This window comes from Leucoraja erinacea, chromosome 1, assembly GCF_028641065.1.
Source record: "Leucoraja erinacea ecotype New England chromosome 1, Leri_hhj_1, whole genome shotgun sequence".
In the NCBI taxonomy this organism is placed as follows: Eukaryota; Metazoa; Chordata; class Chondrichthyes; order Rajiformes; family Rajidae; genus Leucoraja; species Leucoraja erinaceus.
Window position 1 is genome coordinate 91,397,023 of NC_073377.1, and position 16,360 is coordinate 91,413,382.

Sequence of the window (16,360 nt, forward strand, 5' to 3'; positions counted from 1 at the left end):
CTCTATCGGAATATGTAAAAATGTCACCAATAGGGCGTTGTGTTTTCGAGGAGATTTGAAACGCACACGAACATCACACAAATAAATACACATTCAAGATCAGTTTTATAAGTAGATTGTGTAAAAATATTATAGAAATCATATCTGAAACTCGTCGAGAAAAAAACCTGCACATATTTTTAAAATATGGAAAAAACCCTCCAGTTTTCCGAGTAGTGATTGTCCAACCAATCACATTTGACATTGAGTCGGACGCCAATTGACCAATCACGTGCTTTGTTTCAGGCTAGCTAGGCAGGGAGCACACTGGGATCATGGTGGAGATTAAGTTAGTGCAAGAGGTTTTAACTGTCAAAACAATAATACAAATAACCTCACATGATTATCATACACCAAAATAAACCATGACAGCATGATTGATAATTACTGTGAACTTTCAGCAAGTTGTCTTCTAGTTTTTGCAAGAGTGAACTGCAGATTACTGTGCATGCAAACGTTTGAAAGAGTTAAACTTTGAGGAAGACTCTGGATTAGAATACTTTGAATACCCAACTGTACTAAAGTAACAATGTTCTCCAAAAAGGACATGATTATTATTGTGTGTTTTTTTTTCGTACATCGCGTGAAGTGATATCTATATTATTATAAAACTCTGATCTTGGATGTTTACTTATGGATTTGCTTGCTTGAACTTTTTCTATGATTCACATCTCCTCGAAAACCCAACGCGGTAACGGTGAAAATTTTACATATTAGATTTACATCATAATTTCAAAAATCCCCTCATCTGAAAATTTGATTCATCATTTCCCAAGTTTGTTACTAAAATTGTTCACCAATCTGAGATTTATTTGAAGTTAACGAGCTGAAGCGAGCTGGATGACGTCACGATGCCTCTACTCCTCACGGCCAGCTGCGCAGAATTTTCAACGCGCAGAAACTGCGAGTTACGTAACCACCCCCCGCACGTAACTCGCACTCGGCCGGCCATCCGCATCTCCCCCTACCCCTCTCCCCCCCTCCCTCCCCCCCTCCTCCGCCCTCCCTCCCTCCCTCCCTCCCTCCCTCCTTCTCCCCCCCCCACCCTCCCTCCCTCCCCCATCCCCATCCCCTCCCCTCCCCCTCTCTCACCCCTTCTCTCCCCCCTTCTCTTCACCTCCCTCCTGGGGAACGCACAGGATCTGCCCTCACCCATTAATTAGGCGGGTTCAGGAGCCGGTGAAACCCATGACCTCTGCGGCACTCACTCACCGTATACCTCCAGTCGGACTCTTGCCTGAGTTTCACCCCCTGAACTTGTTCCAAAAGTCGCCTCGTGTTCACCAGCGTACTCTCCCAGTAGATCACGGATTAAAAGACTAAAATTCCCGCGATGAAGAGTTACTCGTCCTGTGTAACTGGCGTAATAGTATTCAATGTTCCCATTTGTGTCTCGGCGCTACCTCAGCTCCCCATAGAGTAATATACAGCTACCTATTATTGAGCACAAGAGGACGCTGTTACTTTTTAAAATTAGCTTAATTAATTAGTGTGCAACGTTTTGCACTGACGAGTTATGAATTCCTTCTCAATGATATTTTATCTAAACCTGTGCCAAATTTCAAGTAGATACCAGACATGGGTCACAAAAGTTAAATTCTAGACACATTTTCGATGTTCGGCCCACGGCCTAAGATGCTCAGGTGTTTTAAAGGTCAGTATGTTGCTTTGCTGTGATGTTCTCTCATCCTAAAAGGGCTTGCAGGATAATTTCCAGACATGCCCATGAAGAATAGTTGCTTGAATAAGGCCAATTCTGTCATGGGCCACGAAGAGGGGAGAAAGCGAACATTAGAAAACACTTACTTAAGATTTTACTTAATGTTTAATGCTATTTAATAATCCTCCTGATAAAGGAAGTGGCTGAAAGGAATTTTCAGCTTTAAAAAAGTTGCTCCTTTGATCAATGTGGTTCTGTAAATCACAATGCACAATCTTTTGCAAAGGACTGAGAATCTATAATAAAAAATAAATAAATATAGACGATTCCATATTAATGGGTTTTGCATGAAAGATGTAGTTTTCCAGTAGATAGCAGGCAAACTCTCATCTCATACTTTGACGAGATGTTGATTTTAGGTATGTGTTGCAGTGACAGGCATTTACTCCCAAGTAGATATGTTATCCAGAAAGTTGTACTCCATAAATGATAAGGTTCTCTGACTTTCTAACAGTCCATTAGCCTTCCTGGGATTGTGATGGTGGAGACAAGCTGACTCTGGAAGGTGTGGGGGTAGGTCAGTCATTGTCACCCAGCATGACCTCATTATATCAAGAAAGAGAAGTGCAATAATTAATTGGCGGATTCAGCACCTTAGTTTTGGATGCCAAACTACATATCTGTTTAATTTTACTCTTGTCATTGCATATCAATGGTGTTGCATTTTTGAGCTAATGAATTTTATTGAATGACAGTTTTCTCCCTATTCCACCATATTTAATGTGTCTCCTACTCCATCTATCCCCACTACCTCCTTCTGCAGTGCAGTATATTGCAGCGAAGTGGGTGGGCAGACAGGCTTCTCAGTGTTGGCCTTAAGCCAGTTGGCAAGAGGTACATCTGGATCTTCAGGCATACATCTTTTATTGTTGTTGCCTAACATTCAAAGAAACTTTGCCTTTTACTTAAATGCATGCTATTAAGTTCCTTCCTGAATTCATTGAATCACCGCCGTAGCAGCATTCCTCTGACAGATAAGAAATGCCATTTTCTCCATATTTTGCACTCAGCGTTCCATTTTACAATATATAAAGTTTTTAAATCAATTAGAATTTTACTTTGCAGTTTATAATTTCAATTGTTGCACACTTGCAGTAATATTATGTCCAGATTGCATGTGAAATCATTATAATTTGCTTAAAATAATTGTGCAATTTCCCCTTAAGGGCAGCATATGCACATATAATCTGAATGGATGCTTTAGTTTAAAATGAAGAATTTCAGCGCTATTTATTTTGCTATGTTTTGAGAACTAAGACTGTGTTAAAACTGGAATGACAATGATTTAATTTAGCGTAGTTGAGAAATGCAGCATGGAAACAGGCTTTTCTGTCCACCAAGTCCACGCCAACCAACGTTCACTGGTACACTATGAAACTATACGATAGGATCAAACTTTATTTATCCCAGAAAGGAAAAATAAAAATTGGGAATGGAGGGAAGTTGTATGTTATCCCAGTTTTGCATCTTATCGACTAGGGGCAATTTACAGAAGCCAATTAACCTACAAATCTGTATGTCTTTGGAATACGGGAGGGAGCCGGAGCACCCAGAGAAAATGCATGCAGTCACAGGGAGAATAAACCAACTCCTTACAGACAGCATCCTTAGACCGGATCGAACCCGGGTCCCTGGCGCTGCAATGCAACAACTCTACAGCTGCACCACTGTTCCGCTGTAAGAAGTTATGAGACGACATTTTCAGTTATTATTCCACGAAATAAAAATCCAAAAGATTATCGGGTTTGGTACATTTTCATTTTGGAAAATGTGCTACTTGGTCCTCCTGAAGCCAGGCTTGGGAGGTTGGTCATTGGCTCAATTGGGCTTCTGGCTGTATTCAGGGGTACCTGAATCCAATATTTAATGATATCTGTAGGAATCTGGCAAAATGTGTGCTGGGACTTGAGATGTGACGTGACGTGATTACAGGGCGAGTGAGGATTTGTCCTACCACTTATGCAGGGCAGAGTTTGATCTGACATGTTTTGGGGCAGAAGTTGGAATTGACCTGGCACATTGTTGTGGGGATGAGGGAGAGATGGAGACCATCATTTTCAAGCAGGAGAGTGTTGGAATCGGGGAGTTTAGAATCTACCATATGGAGTACGATCACATATAAAGAAAAATATAATGATGCATGACAGGTTATAGGTATTTTAAACAAAAGCAAAACTGGTTAATGTCTTAGGTGTAGAAATATTAGCAGTATTGAATATGACATGGGAGGAAAGTGCTTCAGTTAATTCCTTTGAGCCTGGTGTTCATTTTAATTTAATCAAGGATGTACATTTTAGCAAGTATCATTGATATCCAAATGAGTACCACTGGCAAGAGTTTTGCGATATTTTTAGATCAGTGGAAACACCTGTAGGATGGCATATGGGGGAATTTGGGAAAATGCAACCCCATGGAAATTACCAGCAAATGATTCTCTGAATTTTGGTTTAATTGACTCATTAATGCATTGTCAAGAAAAACAACAAAAGGGTACGCTTGTCCTTTATTGTTAAACAATATGTCTTGTGTGTTTAGATTTTGCAATTTAAACAAACATTTGGATGTTAATTGGGCTAGTAGTGAGAGTTGCAAGCTGGAAAGACGGGGAAGTTGGAGATTAGATAAAGCTGTTGAAAACCTCCTTTAGTCCTAGAACATTTTGAGATAACATCTGCTGGGAAGCATTTGTTAATTTAGACAATGCTGAAGTGAAGGTGAACAATTAATTATGTGCAATAAGTGGATTTTTCAGAACAGTACTCACTTGTAACCATTTCTGGTTTTAAATTATTTAGACTACTACTAACTGATATTTATATGAATTGATATATAAATACTAACTACTAACTGATATTTATTATGAATGACATAATTTGGAATAAATAAGAGCATATTCTGTGCCCTACCTGTGATCACCACATGTATATAGACACTTTTGTGGAGAATTAAAATGATGGAACTGTTGCAAGCAAACATGTTTCCTTTTGCATTATGATTGTTTGTTTGTATAAAATCTACTTAAATAATTTTATACTAAGCTAGAGGAGGTGTTGATATGCATGTGGTATACCATAAAGAAGCATAGTCTTGTTCACACATTCTGGGTGAGGTTAGGTTTCCCATAGTAAGTTTAGATTTCCTTTCGGGATCTAAACATCACTTGTATTTGTACACACAGAAACGTGTGAAGTTGTGCAGCGTATTCCAAAGTTATGATAAAACCAGAGTGTATACTGTTTGGCCACACTAAAATATAATTACTGTTTTGTGTCATCTGGCTGAAGGGTATTCAAAACTATCAATAAGTTAGCTTATGCCCAAACCATTGCACTTTTTGTGGCATTAGTTCAACTGCAGCTCATACACTTGAGGTGATCAGCACTTCAGGGTAATGCTGGATGAAATGTTGAGATGCTAATGTTGTACATACTGTTGTGCAACTAATTTGGTGCTGAAGTTATGAGCATTTATTGGTCTATTATGGCAGGACAGTAGTGGTAAGACAGTATAAAAAGTTGGCTTGAATGACGATTTTATTAAATATTAAGAATACGCGATTCGTTCTTTGATTATTTTAATTGCAGGCTCTTTAATCCAATTAAGTGGATTTTTTTTTTTTTATCTGCCTCTTCGTTGTAATTGTAAGACTAGGAAACATTATGTTCTGCCTCCAACCAGATCTCACCACTAGCCACATCTTCACCCCTTTCTGCTTTGCACACAGACCGTGCCCATCGCAACTCCCTGGTTAACTCATCCCTCAAACCACCCCCTCCCTAATTACTTTCCCCTGCAACCGCAGGCGATGTAACACCTGTCCCTATACCTCCTCCCTCTACTCCGTCCAAGGACCCCGACAGTACTTTATTTATTTATTTTATTTTATTATTTCAAACAGAATAAAAGAATAAAAAGTGTGAAACAGCATACAAAAAACAAAACAAAAATATTTATAAAGTGTCATAAACAATATCTATAAATAAATGAAATCATATATGTCCGAAAAGGAGCAGGAAGAAGCCAAAGCTTATTAATTTCCACCCCTTATTCAACTGCTTGTAATTATCATACAAATTTAGCAGCTATATGTACACCATAAGTACACCAGCCACTATATGTACACCAAATTATTTACATTTGAACACTAATCAAATATTTACAAAGCCATACAAAAAAGAAAAAAACCCTCATATACTATACAGTATCTTAGTCATATATACAACCCATCACTCTATAATCACCCTTCCCAATACAATCAGTATAACAAATATCCCACACAATCACCTATCCTCATCCGAATATCCTTTTAAACAAGTGTTTTTGTACACCTTTTTAAACTGAATTATACTTTCAATTGAGGCAGAAGTTCACATGCACCTCCTCCAACCTCATCTACTGTATCCGCTGTTTCAGTTGTGGACTCCTATACAACCTTCTGAATTTGTAGTCGGCAGGGCAGTACTCTGCATATTGCCAAATATACATCGGCGAGACCAAGTGCAGGCTCGGTAAACGTTTCGCTGAACACCTCCACTCAGTCTGCCTAAACCTACATGATCTCTACATGATTTTACTTATTGTATGCCTCATTGTCACCCCCTCAGCTAAGCATCTGCTTTAATCTGCCGTTTTCACACCTTAGCCTTCCATATGTCCGAACTCCCCCTCTCCTGACTGTCAGTCTGAAGAAAGATCTTGACCCAAAATGTCACCCATTCCTCTCTCCAGAGATGCTGCTTGTCCCACTGAGTTACTATAGTATTTGTGTCCATCTTCGGTGTAAACCAGCACCCGGGTTCCTTCCTACACATTATATTCTGCACTCAGTTTCCTTTCTTTTTTTGCACTTCCTATGGTACATGTATAGTTTGAAAGTAATTTTGTATGGATGGCACACAGAATCGTTTTTCACTGTATCGCAGTAGTGTGGCAATAAGAACCCAATACCAATTTTTCATGTAGAAATAAGGAACTGCACCTTGTTCCTGGTATCTTGCATGGAACACAAAGTGCGGGGAGTAATTCAGCAGGTAAGACTGCATTTCTGGAGGACATCATTAGGTGATATTTCGGGTTGGAACCCTTCAGACAGGTGGTCTGAAGACGGGTCCCAACCCACAACGTCACCTTATCCATGTCCCCCAGAGATGCTGGCAGATTTGCCAAGTTTGTGAATTTGTGGAATTCACAGATGGCAATGGAGGCCAATTCACTGGATGTATTTAAAAGAGAGTGAGATAGAGCTCTTTTGGTTAGTGGAATCAAGGAATATAGGGAGAAGGCAGGCACGGGGTACTGATTGTGGATGATCAGCCATGATCACAATGAATGGTGGTGCTGGCTCGAGGGGCCGAATGGCCTCCTCCTGTACCTATTTTCTATGTTACTCCAGCACTTTGTGTTCTAATAATTGTTTTCATGCATATATCTATTTGTATTCAGCCTTAAAATAGATTAAATGTTAGTTGAAGTAAGGACTATCACAATAATATACAATTAGACAGATATGTGGATAGGACAGGTTTAGAGGGATATGAGCCAAACACAGGCAGTTTGGACGTGTAGATAGGACATGTTGGTCGGTGTTGGCAAGTTGGGCCGAAGGGCCTGTTTCCACGCTCTATGACCACATCATTTGGAAATCCATTTGTTATACTTCATAGCATCCAAAGACACCTCATCAAATAACTTGTAAATTTCAAAAGTTAGTTACTGTGAATTGGGAGGGAATAATATCCTGTGGCTCCTTCTTCTCAACTGTGCCATTTGATGGAAGTTCTGTAGAAACCCCCTTCCTGCAAATTAAAGAACTATACCTCTCTTTTAAAACAGAGCTTGAGAAACTCAAATGAAATTAATGTCCTTTATGTTTAATAGTAGTCTGTGATTTTATTTTTGTATTCATTTCATAAGAAAGCTAAGATTGATGAAATGAGCTATTCATTATTGGACTATGGCTTGAAAATAGCCATGCTTTTAGCAGGTGCTTGAGTTTAATTAATTTGTTTCAAAGTGCTGGTTATTTTTATTAGCTTTACTGAAAGACAGGCTTGACTTCATTCTACTAGCACTTTGTCAAAATGTAATCAATCTAAATGAGGATATTATGGCTTTGTTGGATGGATAGTTGAATTTGAGACAGACAATTAAAGGTCTGCTATTTATAAGCCACTCCACCTTTTTTTGTGTAATTTAAAAACAGATCTAATGTTACTACACTCATTATTACATCAAAGGAATGAGAACCTGAAAAGTCAAATTTCTATGGCCATTAATATTGATGTAATTGATTAATGGAAAAGTTTAGTGATATGTGATTCCTTGAATTTTTGGAACAAAATGAGTTACTTCAACTATGGCCTCCTTTAAATATTTTTTGTAAGTGTTGAAATCTGAAATGAAAAATGTTTCAAAATCTTTTTTAATGTAATTTAAAACGCCATCATTTTTTATTGCCATTTACAGGAATATATTTGTGTAATTACATAAACATTTCCAATGTAAATCTTGTAATTGTATCCTGAAATTTAATTTGCTACCAGCAAATACTATGAACCATCCCAGATTGTCTGATAATGACCCAGTATGAATGATTCAACTCCTAAGCAATACAATAAAAGAAAAACTTAAAACAACATTTTGCATTTTGATAAACAAAATATATACTTGCAAACTTCCATTTTCAAATAATTTTGGCTCATCGTGTATTAGATTTGATTAGTCCTTTGGCTCCTTCTCTACTTCTTCCAAATTGCCACAATGCTGGATCGTTATCATTCCACTGTAGCTCGTAAGCCTTGAACATAGCAAGAACACTAACCCTTGGTTTGCAACACTGAGGTGATGGTAGGGGTCAAACTTGCTACCTAGAAGTTATCGGACATGTCCTCGATATTAACAAGATGTTTGGGACAAATGCTGATAATGAACAAGGCTCTTTTCCCCATTGATTTCTCAAACTTCAGGTAGCCCTGGCATTCCCTCTCTCTCTATCCCCTCCCCCCCACCTGTCACACTAGCGTCTCGTTTTCAACTATCAAACAGCTAACAATGACCTTTCCTTTATCATCGTTACTTTTTTGCATATGTTTCATTCACTGTTCTTTATCTTTCTACATCATCACCTATATCTCTCGTTTTCCTTATCCCTGACCAGTCTGAGGAAGGGTCTCAACCCAAAACGTCACCCATTCCTTCTCTGCAGAGATGCTGCCTGTCCCGCTGAGTTTCTCCAGCTTTTTATCTTCTGTTCCCCAAACTATTTGTTGCACATAGTTGTTGATGAAGGGAGCGGAAAATTATGTAATATAATATAGGAAAAGCAGGCATCATTTAGATCACAGCACTACTGTAAGATTGGCCTTTGGATATCCCTGTAGAATCCTTAGGTTCTCTGAGCGGTAATTAAAAAAGGCATAAGTTACCCTCAGTATTTGAAATACTGTTGATGGCACCCATTAACTCCAGCTATCCCAGCCAGCCTTGATCCACAGTAATTTGTTTACCTTCGCAACAGGTCCTCAACATCATTGATACAGATTTTTGAATTGGTCACTAATTCCCCCAATGTTGTTTAGTCTTAGTTTAGTTTAGTTTAGTTTAGAGATATAGCATGGAAACAGGCTATTTGGCCCACCAGCTAACCATCGATTACCCGTTCAGACTGGTTCTGTGTTATCCCACTTTCCTATTCTCTCCTTGCACACTAGGGGCAATTTGCAGATGCTAACTAACTTACAAACCCGCATGCCTTTGCAAGGTGTAGGAATCCGGAGTTTGTGAGGAAACCTACATGGTCATAGGGATAACATGCTCACTCCACATAGTTAGCATCCAAGGTCAGGGTCAAACCCGAGTCTCTGGCGCTGTGAGGCAACAGCCCTACCAGCTAGGCAACTATGCTGCCGTACCATTGGTCGCCCTTTATACCAGAGGCTTAGGTCAGGCAGAATTTGGTTGGTGCATCTAAGAGTGTTTCTTGAAATAGTATGCAGATGTGGTGATCAAGAAAATGTATCAGTACATTTACTTTCTTAGTGTTCATGAAGATTCTCTCAAACCGCTACAGATGCGCTCTAGATAGCATTCTGACAGGATGCTTATCGGCCCAGTATGCAATTGCTGTGCTCTGAGAGTGGTGAACACAGCCCAGCACATGACAGGCTTGTCATTTCCTTCCATCCAGTCCACCACAGTGCATTGCATCGGGAAGGCTGGAAGTATCATCAAGTATGCCAACCGCCCTAGTAATTCTGTGTTCTCTCTTTTAACTCGTGGGAGAAGATACAGGAGCTTAAAGCCCAGATCTCCAGACTTAAGAATAACTTCTTCCCCATTGCCATAAGATTCCTAAGCCAGTTTTCCCCCCCCCCCCCTCTTCCTGGAGGTGCTACCACCTACTCTTATTCTTAACTCCATTTTTTACAGTTACATCACCATTGTACTTTAATATTTTGGGCACTACTTTGAATTGAATTATACTCATGCACCGTTCTGCTGCTTTGCACTCGTCGTTGACTCTATACATTGTGTTTACCCTGTGAGCCTCGTGAGCAAAGAATTTAATTGGACCATGGTGAATAAGATAATAAACTCATCTGAATCTCAATCCAATCTGATATGACTGCACCATTGGCATTCACACAGCATGCTCTAGAGTGGGGCTAAAGTCAACTACACGAATAGGTCCAAGAAAAATTAACACCCAAATTATTTTCACCAAGCCACGCAAATACAACCCGAAAATTAGCAGTAATAAGAACAAATTCATCAAAATCATCAAGGGTTTAAGGTTCTTTTAATTTACTGTCTGTCGCAGAAAACCCAGAACACTTAAAACACAAAGACCCGATCCGTAGATAGGTCTGTTTAAAAGCACTGCATCATTATTTTTTATAGAGACAATGTTTAGCTGAGGAAGCTAGTTTGAAAAAGCCACACATGAAGAACTCTAATTGCGACGGCTATTCCATTCTATTTTTAATCTCAGGGCTGAGGATTCAACCTCTCATTTCTTTATTTTCTTGTTCATTTCCCCTCTTATAAAGCTTGGTTCTGCTGGTGAAAATAACAAAAGCACAATCAATGTAAAGGATATAGAGGGTCAAACTGCAGGCATGCATAATGTGGTCAAACCACCAGAAACACTTACAAACAATGGTAGACTTAGTGGTTTCATTTTACTACCCTGACCTGCAGCATGGATATGGTATCAATCTTTTTAACTGGTCCCAATTGAAGGTAGACAGGAAAAAGACCATACAGTAAATAGCTGACGTGGCATTCCTATAAAAGCTACACGAGAATTTTCTGTTTATCACCAACTAAATAGTAGAGTGATACCTGCTGCAAGAACATCTATGGATAAGCATGATTTCTTCATTTGGAATTTAGTTTTCCGAAAGTATAAAATAATTGAAATTTCTTGAAGTGTGGACGTCATTGGATTAGTTTAAGGTATACCACATGTTTATTGGAAATAAAATCTTTCAATAATATTTTGAATACAGAGGTACCTCAATAAGTAATGCTATTTTAGATGACAATTTTTAAATCTCTCCGATTATTACAGTGTATTTTCAAATGTTTAACGGCTGTTTGTCTTCATTGACTGTTTTTCACCTTTAAAATACTCACCAAAAACTTATCAAGCAGTAAAGGAATTAAAGCAGAGCATTTGGTACTTTGCTACGACTAACCACTGGAAAGGTGCCTGTTACTCAGATCAATGAACGTGTAAGCAAAGATAACATCAATGCATTCATCAGCAATTTTTGAATCGACTGCTAATTTGTGGAACATTTGCTTCCATTCACGTAAAGTGGCCAATTACACTATTCCATATTAGTACAAATATTGCAAATAATGTAAAATAATTTTATCTCTGGTTTTCATCCCTGGAGTTGCTATAGTAATCATATTGAAGAATTATATTTAATTGCAATTTGTTCCCTTTTTAATATTTTATGTGCATAATATTTGTTTAACATGGTCCACATAACACAGTTGTACTTAATGTCCTTTAGTTTTTTAAACTATTGGAAAGTAAGTGCAGTAAACCCTTGTTCCAATGGAACATTAGGGGGGGAGGGGGAAGAATGCTGTCAATTATTGCCGATTGTCCGCTATAACCAAGTCTGGTATAATCATTGCATTAGTACGTGGTAGAAACAAACAGCTGCAGTTGCTGGTTAACACACAAAAGGACACAAAGTGCTGGAGTAACTCAGCAGGTCAGGCAGCATCTCAAGAGAACATGGTAGTTGATGTTTTGTGTCGATACCCTTCTTCAGGCTCTCGGACCGAGACTAGGCCTAGAATACAGATGAGTTGACGGTCCTGGTTCTGTACGGTTCCATTAAAGCGAAGGTCAACTTTCTAGATTCTGTTTAAATTGACTCCTAATTAGATAGAAAACATTGTGTTCTCTGGGTTAACTCATCTACTGTCCTTTCTGTTGTCTTCAGTTTTGCTATAAAGTTCAGCTTGAATTTATTGTTTAATGTCACTGGCACTAATCAACTTAAAATATGAGATATACACTAAACTAATGTCAAACATAAAATTAGTGCTTTTGTAGTTTATTGTGATACTTGAAGCTCTTTATATTGTTGCTTATATTAAATTCTGAAACATTTCAATTTCATCTTTATCCTTTCCTTTTGCTTTGTTTTCTCAACTTCATTACTCTTTTGCTTTCCTGGCGCCTTCTGGTTGGCAGCATATTGTCAGGGCCGAGTTGGTAAATTACCCCCACGATGCAAATCTATCACAGGGCTCTGCACACTGCCGAAGTAGTGTGTGTGTCGTACAGTAATTCAGGTACCACAGCAGAATCTACAACCATCTGTACTTTAGAAAATATTTAAATACAATGGATTAAAAACTAGTTCTCTCAACCATTATATGGTTAATTATTTTAAATATTATTGTTTTTTTTTACATATATTTACTTCCATACAGTTAGCAACCTTGTACCAAATATTGTACCTTAAGTTAATGTTTTATTAATCCAACTTGTGGTTGCCATGTTCTGATAGATTTCCTCCAGTCCTTTGTTCATTGAACCTTAACTTAGGAGTAGGAAGAGTCAGTTTATTAAAACAGTTATAGCCATTTTTATAGAGCACTCTGTTAAACCTATGGTATTGCCTCACAGCTCTCAGCAATACAGTGATAATTTATCTGTTTTATAATTAAAAAGATTATAAAATAATTAATGATTCTTTCTAATAGATTATTTTTAGTGCTGAATTTGTTTTATGAACTCTAACATGGCTGCTTTCCCTTTTATGACAGCGCGTAGTGAAGGCAGATATTGTGAACTACAGCCAGGAGCCTGTGGTGAGAACTGTGAACCCTCCCAGAAGTTCAATGTGTGCAGTTCAGTGATCCCGTCACATATCCATATTAGTACATTTGGCAATCCTGCTTCGTTCACACAGGCCCATTCTTTCTCAGGAACTTCATTTTGACAGCAACCATCTCTGCAACACAGTTACTGTATGCTATGAAACACAAGGCAGCCACTGTCGACTGCAGAGATCCACAAGATTGGACCACGCATTTGAGTATGATTTTCTAAATCGAGTCACAAAATGATATTTGTCACTTTGTTAAAAATGACGATGTAGCTACATCAGATATGTATTTTGCAACTTTAAAAAAAGTCAAATTTGTACAACAGTGCATTTAAATGTGTTTCATCATTTACAGAAATATGTATTTTAAATGAAATTTCATTTAAAAGAACAAGGGAATGTTTTGTAGACCTGGGAAAATACTTTTTTATTGCAACTGTTGATTTTTTTAAGAACAAATTTGGACAGGGTAGCATACTGTTATGAAGATTAGAGTCTTACTAAAAGGTATTTCAGAAAATAAGACAATATGAAGCTTGTAAAACTTAATTTGGCCCATTGACTTGCAGCCCTTTTGTACCTTTTACTCTGGCAGCATCCAACCTAAATACCTTTGCTTCTGTTACTCAGCTGCAAATTATTCCAAACATTTATGACTGTTTGTGTAAGATTATGATTAGAGATATGGTATTTATAGTAACTTTATTTTATATACTGTAGTGAGGTTTTCTTTTATCATTTTGTTTTCAGACTTACAGTTTATTGGGTCTTACCCATTATCCCTTTCCCTCTTTCTTGAAAATCAGTCATGTTGTTCTTTTTGTCTTCTTGACATTTCTAAACCTTTCCCATTTTAAATGTAGATTGTTCAAGTCATCACCTCTATGCATTTGTATTTCACTGAATGCAGAACCTTTATGTCTAATTATACATGCTACAGTTATTTGTCATGTTTATTTGACAGGTTTGCATTTTATTTTGTCAGTAATAAATTTTATTTCCCAGTTTGTAAAACTAGCCAATATTTATCTGCAATATCTATCTTTTTAGTAAGCATTGCAGTCAAATTTAACCGGCTTTTATTTTGCTCAAGGATATGTAATAGTAATAGGATGCAAGTTCAGATCCCCGTACGACTCTGCCAATTACTATATTTTTATCCAGGCTGGTAGTCTACACCACGAGATCAAGTGGGGGGGAATTACAACTCCTACCTGACTTAATCCAAGCGGAAGATCCCTTTCTAAACTCTCTAACTCTTCACAGGCAGGATAGCCTATAATCATTCTTCCCAAAGTGCTATGAGGCATTAGTGAGTGGAACTTATTTTTGACCTTTTAAATTGATTACCATATTTTGTTAAGATTTAGCTAATCAGAAAATCAATTGAACCATTTTACCAGCTCACTCTTTATTGGCTTGCCTTTATTTTTTGAGTGCTCTTTCAAAATCTGTAAGCTTCTGTTACCCCTGCACGGCTTGAGAATACCACATATCCCTGTATTCTCTCACCTACTCAACATCACCATATCTCATCTCACATAGTACTTCACCCACATCGTACACAAGTGCTACCAGCACACTCAGAATTAAGATGACCTGGACAAATGAGGTACATTCCTCATGCAAACAGATGTGGTCCGAATTCTAACAAAACTGGATGTCTGCTTTCAACCTCTGCAATTTTGGGATTTCAGTTTTTTGTAGGTGATCTCTTTCTTTGACAATATTTTGCCAGAGGTATTGAAAATGTTCTGAAAATCCAAATAAATAAGCAATTCATTGCTTGCATTTATTGAATGTTCCATGGCTTGTTTACATGTAATATTCTCAGCAAAATCAAGGCATTATATCTCATGGCAACTTCCTCTTCTTACTTCATTTATAAATACACAGATTATTCAAATAAAACCCTTTGTATAGTTTCCATTATTTTTCTTTATTATTAATATCGACCACTGACTTGTAACTGCCTGAATCAATACTATCCAGATTTTGTTTCTTTCCAGCATTTTCTTTTACTTAAACAGTACTCAATGTACTGACTAAGGGATCATATAATTGATCATCGACTTATGTCTGTGTATGTTGATAATGACATGTTTGTCTAAGATACAACTGCATTTTGACACTTTCTTTCTACTGGCCAATTATCAAATAAATACAGTGCAGTGGCACTAATAAATTCAGCCATAACTTTGTTCTATATATTCACATATAAATACATATTTGGACACCAAATATTTCATTCTTGCTGGGTAGATCTTTGATCTTAAATGTATTTAGTTTTAGTTGTTTAATTTTCAGAACACACTTAAGTGCATTCCATTTGATATTTGAATGAGCACAACAAAGAAAATAGTCTTGAAATTTGCATTTGGTCCTAATTCTATCCTTACATTCTGTGGAAGCAGTGAAATCTCTGTGCATTTTTGGTAGCAGTTCAAATAATTTCCATTTGAAATTCAGCAAAACACAAATATCATATAATGTCAGCATATTTTCTAAACACTTGGAGATTTAAATTTTGTGACAGTAATGAAAAATATTTCCATGAACTTTAAAATAGTAATTGCTAATACTACAACCAGGGTAGTAATAAGTTAAGCTCTATACAATACAATAATCAGTTTGCAATAGATGAAATACAATTCAATGCAAATATAACAATTCATATTGATATACCCAGCATAACCCAGTGCATAATATTTGCATTATAAATAAAGGCTTATTTATTTCAGAATATTTTTGATATTTTTAATATGATTTTTGTCATACTGTGTAAGGATATTCAGTTATATTGCTTTGTTTTACTGTTTGTTTCTTGCAGGTAACCTTGCTCAGTGCATCGTAGGATCTAGAATGCGAATTCCTTAAATTATTGCGAGGCTGAATATTGTAACTAGAACATAATTGCTATTGAATGTTGTAAATTATATTTACGGTGTATTTGTATGTGAATATATTGAAATGTTTTCCCGCTGTTAAAATATTTCTCTGCTTATAAATATACAATCATTTGCAAAAGTCAGCCTTGCCTGATTTATTGAATATACGAAAGCAGGAATTGTGTTAACTGGTCCGGTTACTGAAAGTGTAGTGTAACTTGGTGTAAAAACAGTATTAAAATATAAACTTACATTTTGTGTTTCCAGCCTGTCCCCAATACTCTATGCTGAAGCAAGCATTCAGTAGTGGGTACATTCTATATTTCCCTGCATTTCATTACTGAAAATGTGAG

At 37.3% G+C, this 16,360-nt stretch overlaps 1 protein-coding gene across 4 annotated transcripts in view; it reads left to right on the plus strand.

Moving 5' to 3' along the window:
- Positions 1 to 16,150, plus strand: part of rab28 (RAB28, member RAS oncogene family) — a 106,789-nt gene extending 90,639 nt beyond the window's left edge. Inside the window, exons 7-8 of one of the 4 annotated variants that reach the window (XR_008723812.1) lie at positions 13,058 to 13,329; positions 15,950 to 16,150. Coding sequence is in view for 3 of the 4 variants with exons in the window: in XM_055638917.1 (XP_055494892.1) it covers positions 12,480 to 12,575 (96 nt within the window). In the remaining variant the exon portion in view is untranslated. Of the gene's footprint in view, positions 1 to 12,479; positions 12,591 to 13,057 lie in introns of those variants that run through there. The other 3 variants (XM_055638917.1, XM_055638908.1, XM_055638894.1) reach the window with 3 other exon arrangements.
- The last annotated feature ends 210 nt before the right edge of the window (positions 16,151 to 16,360 follow it).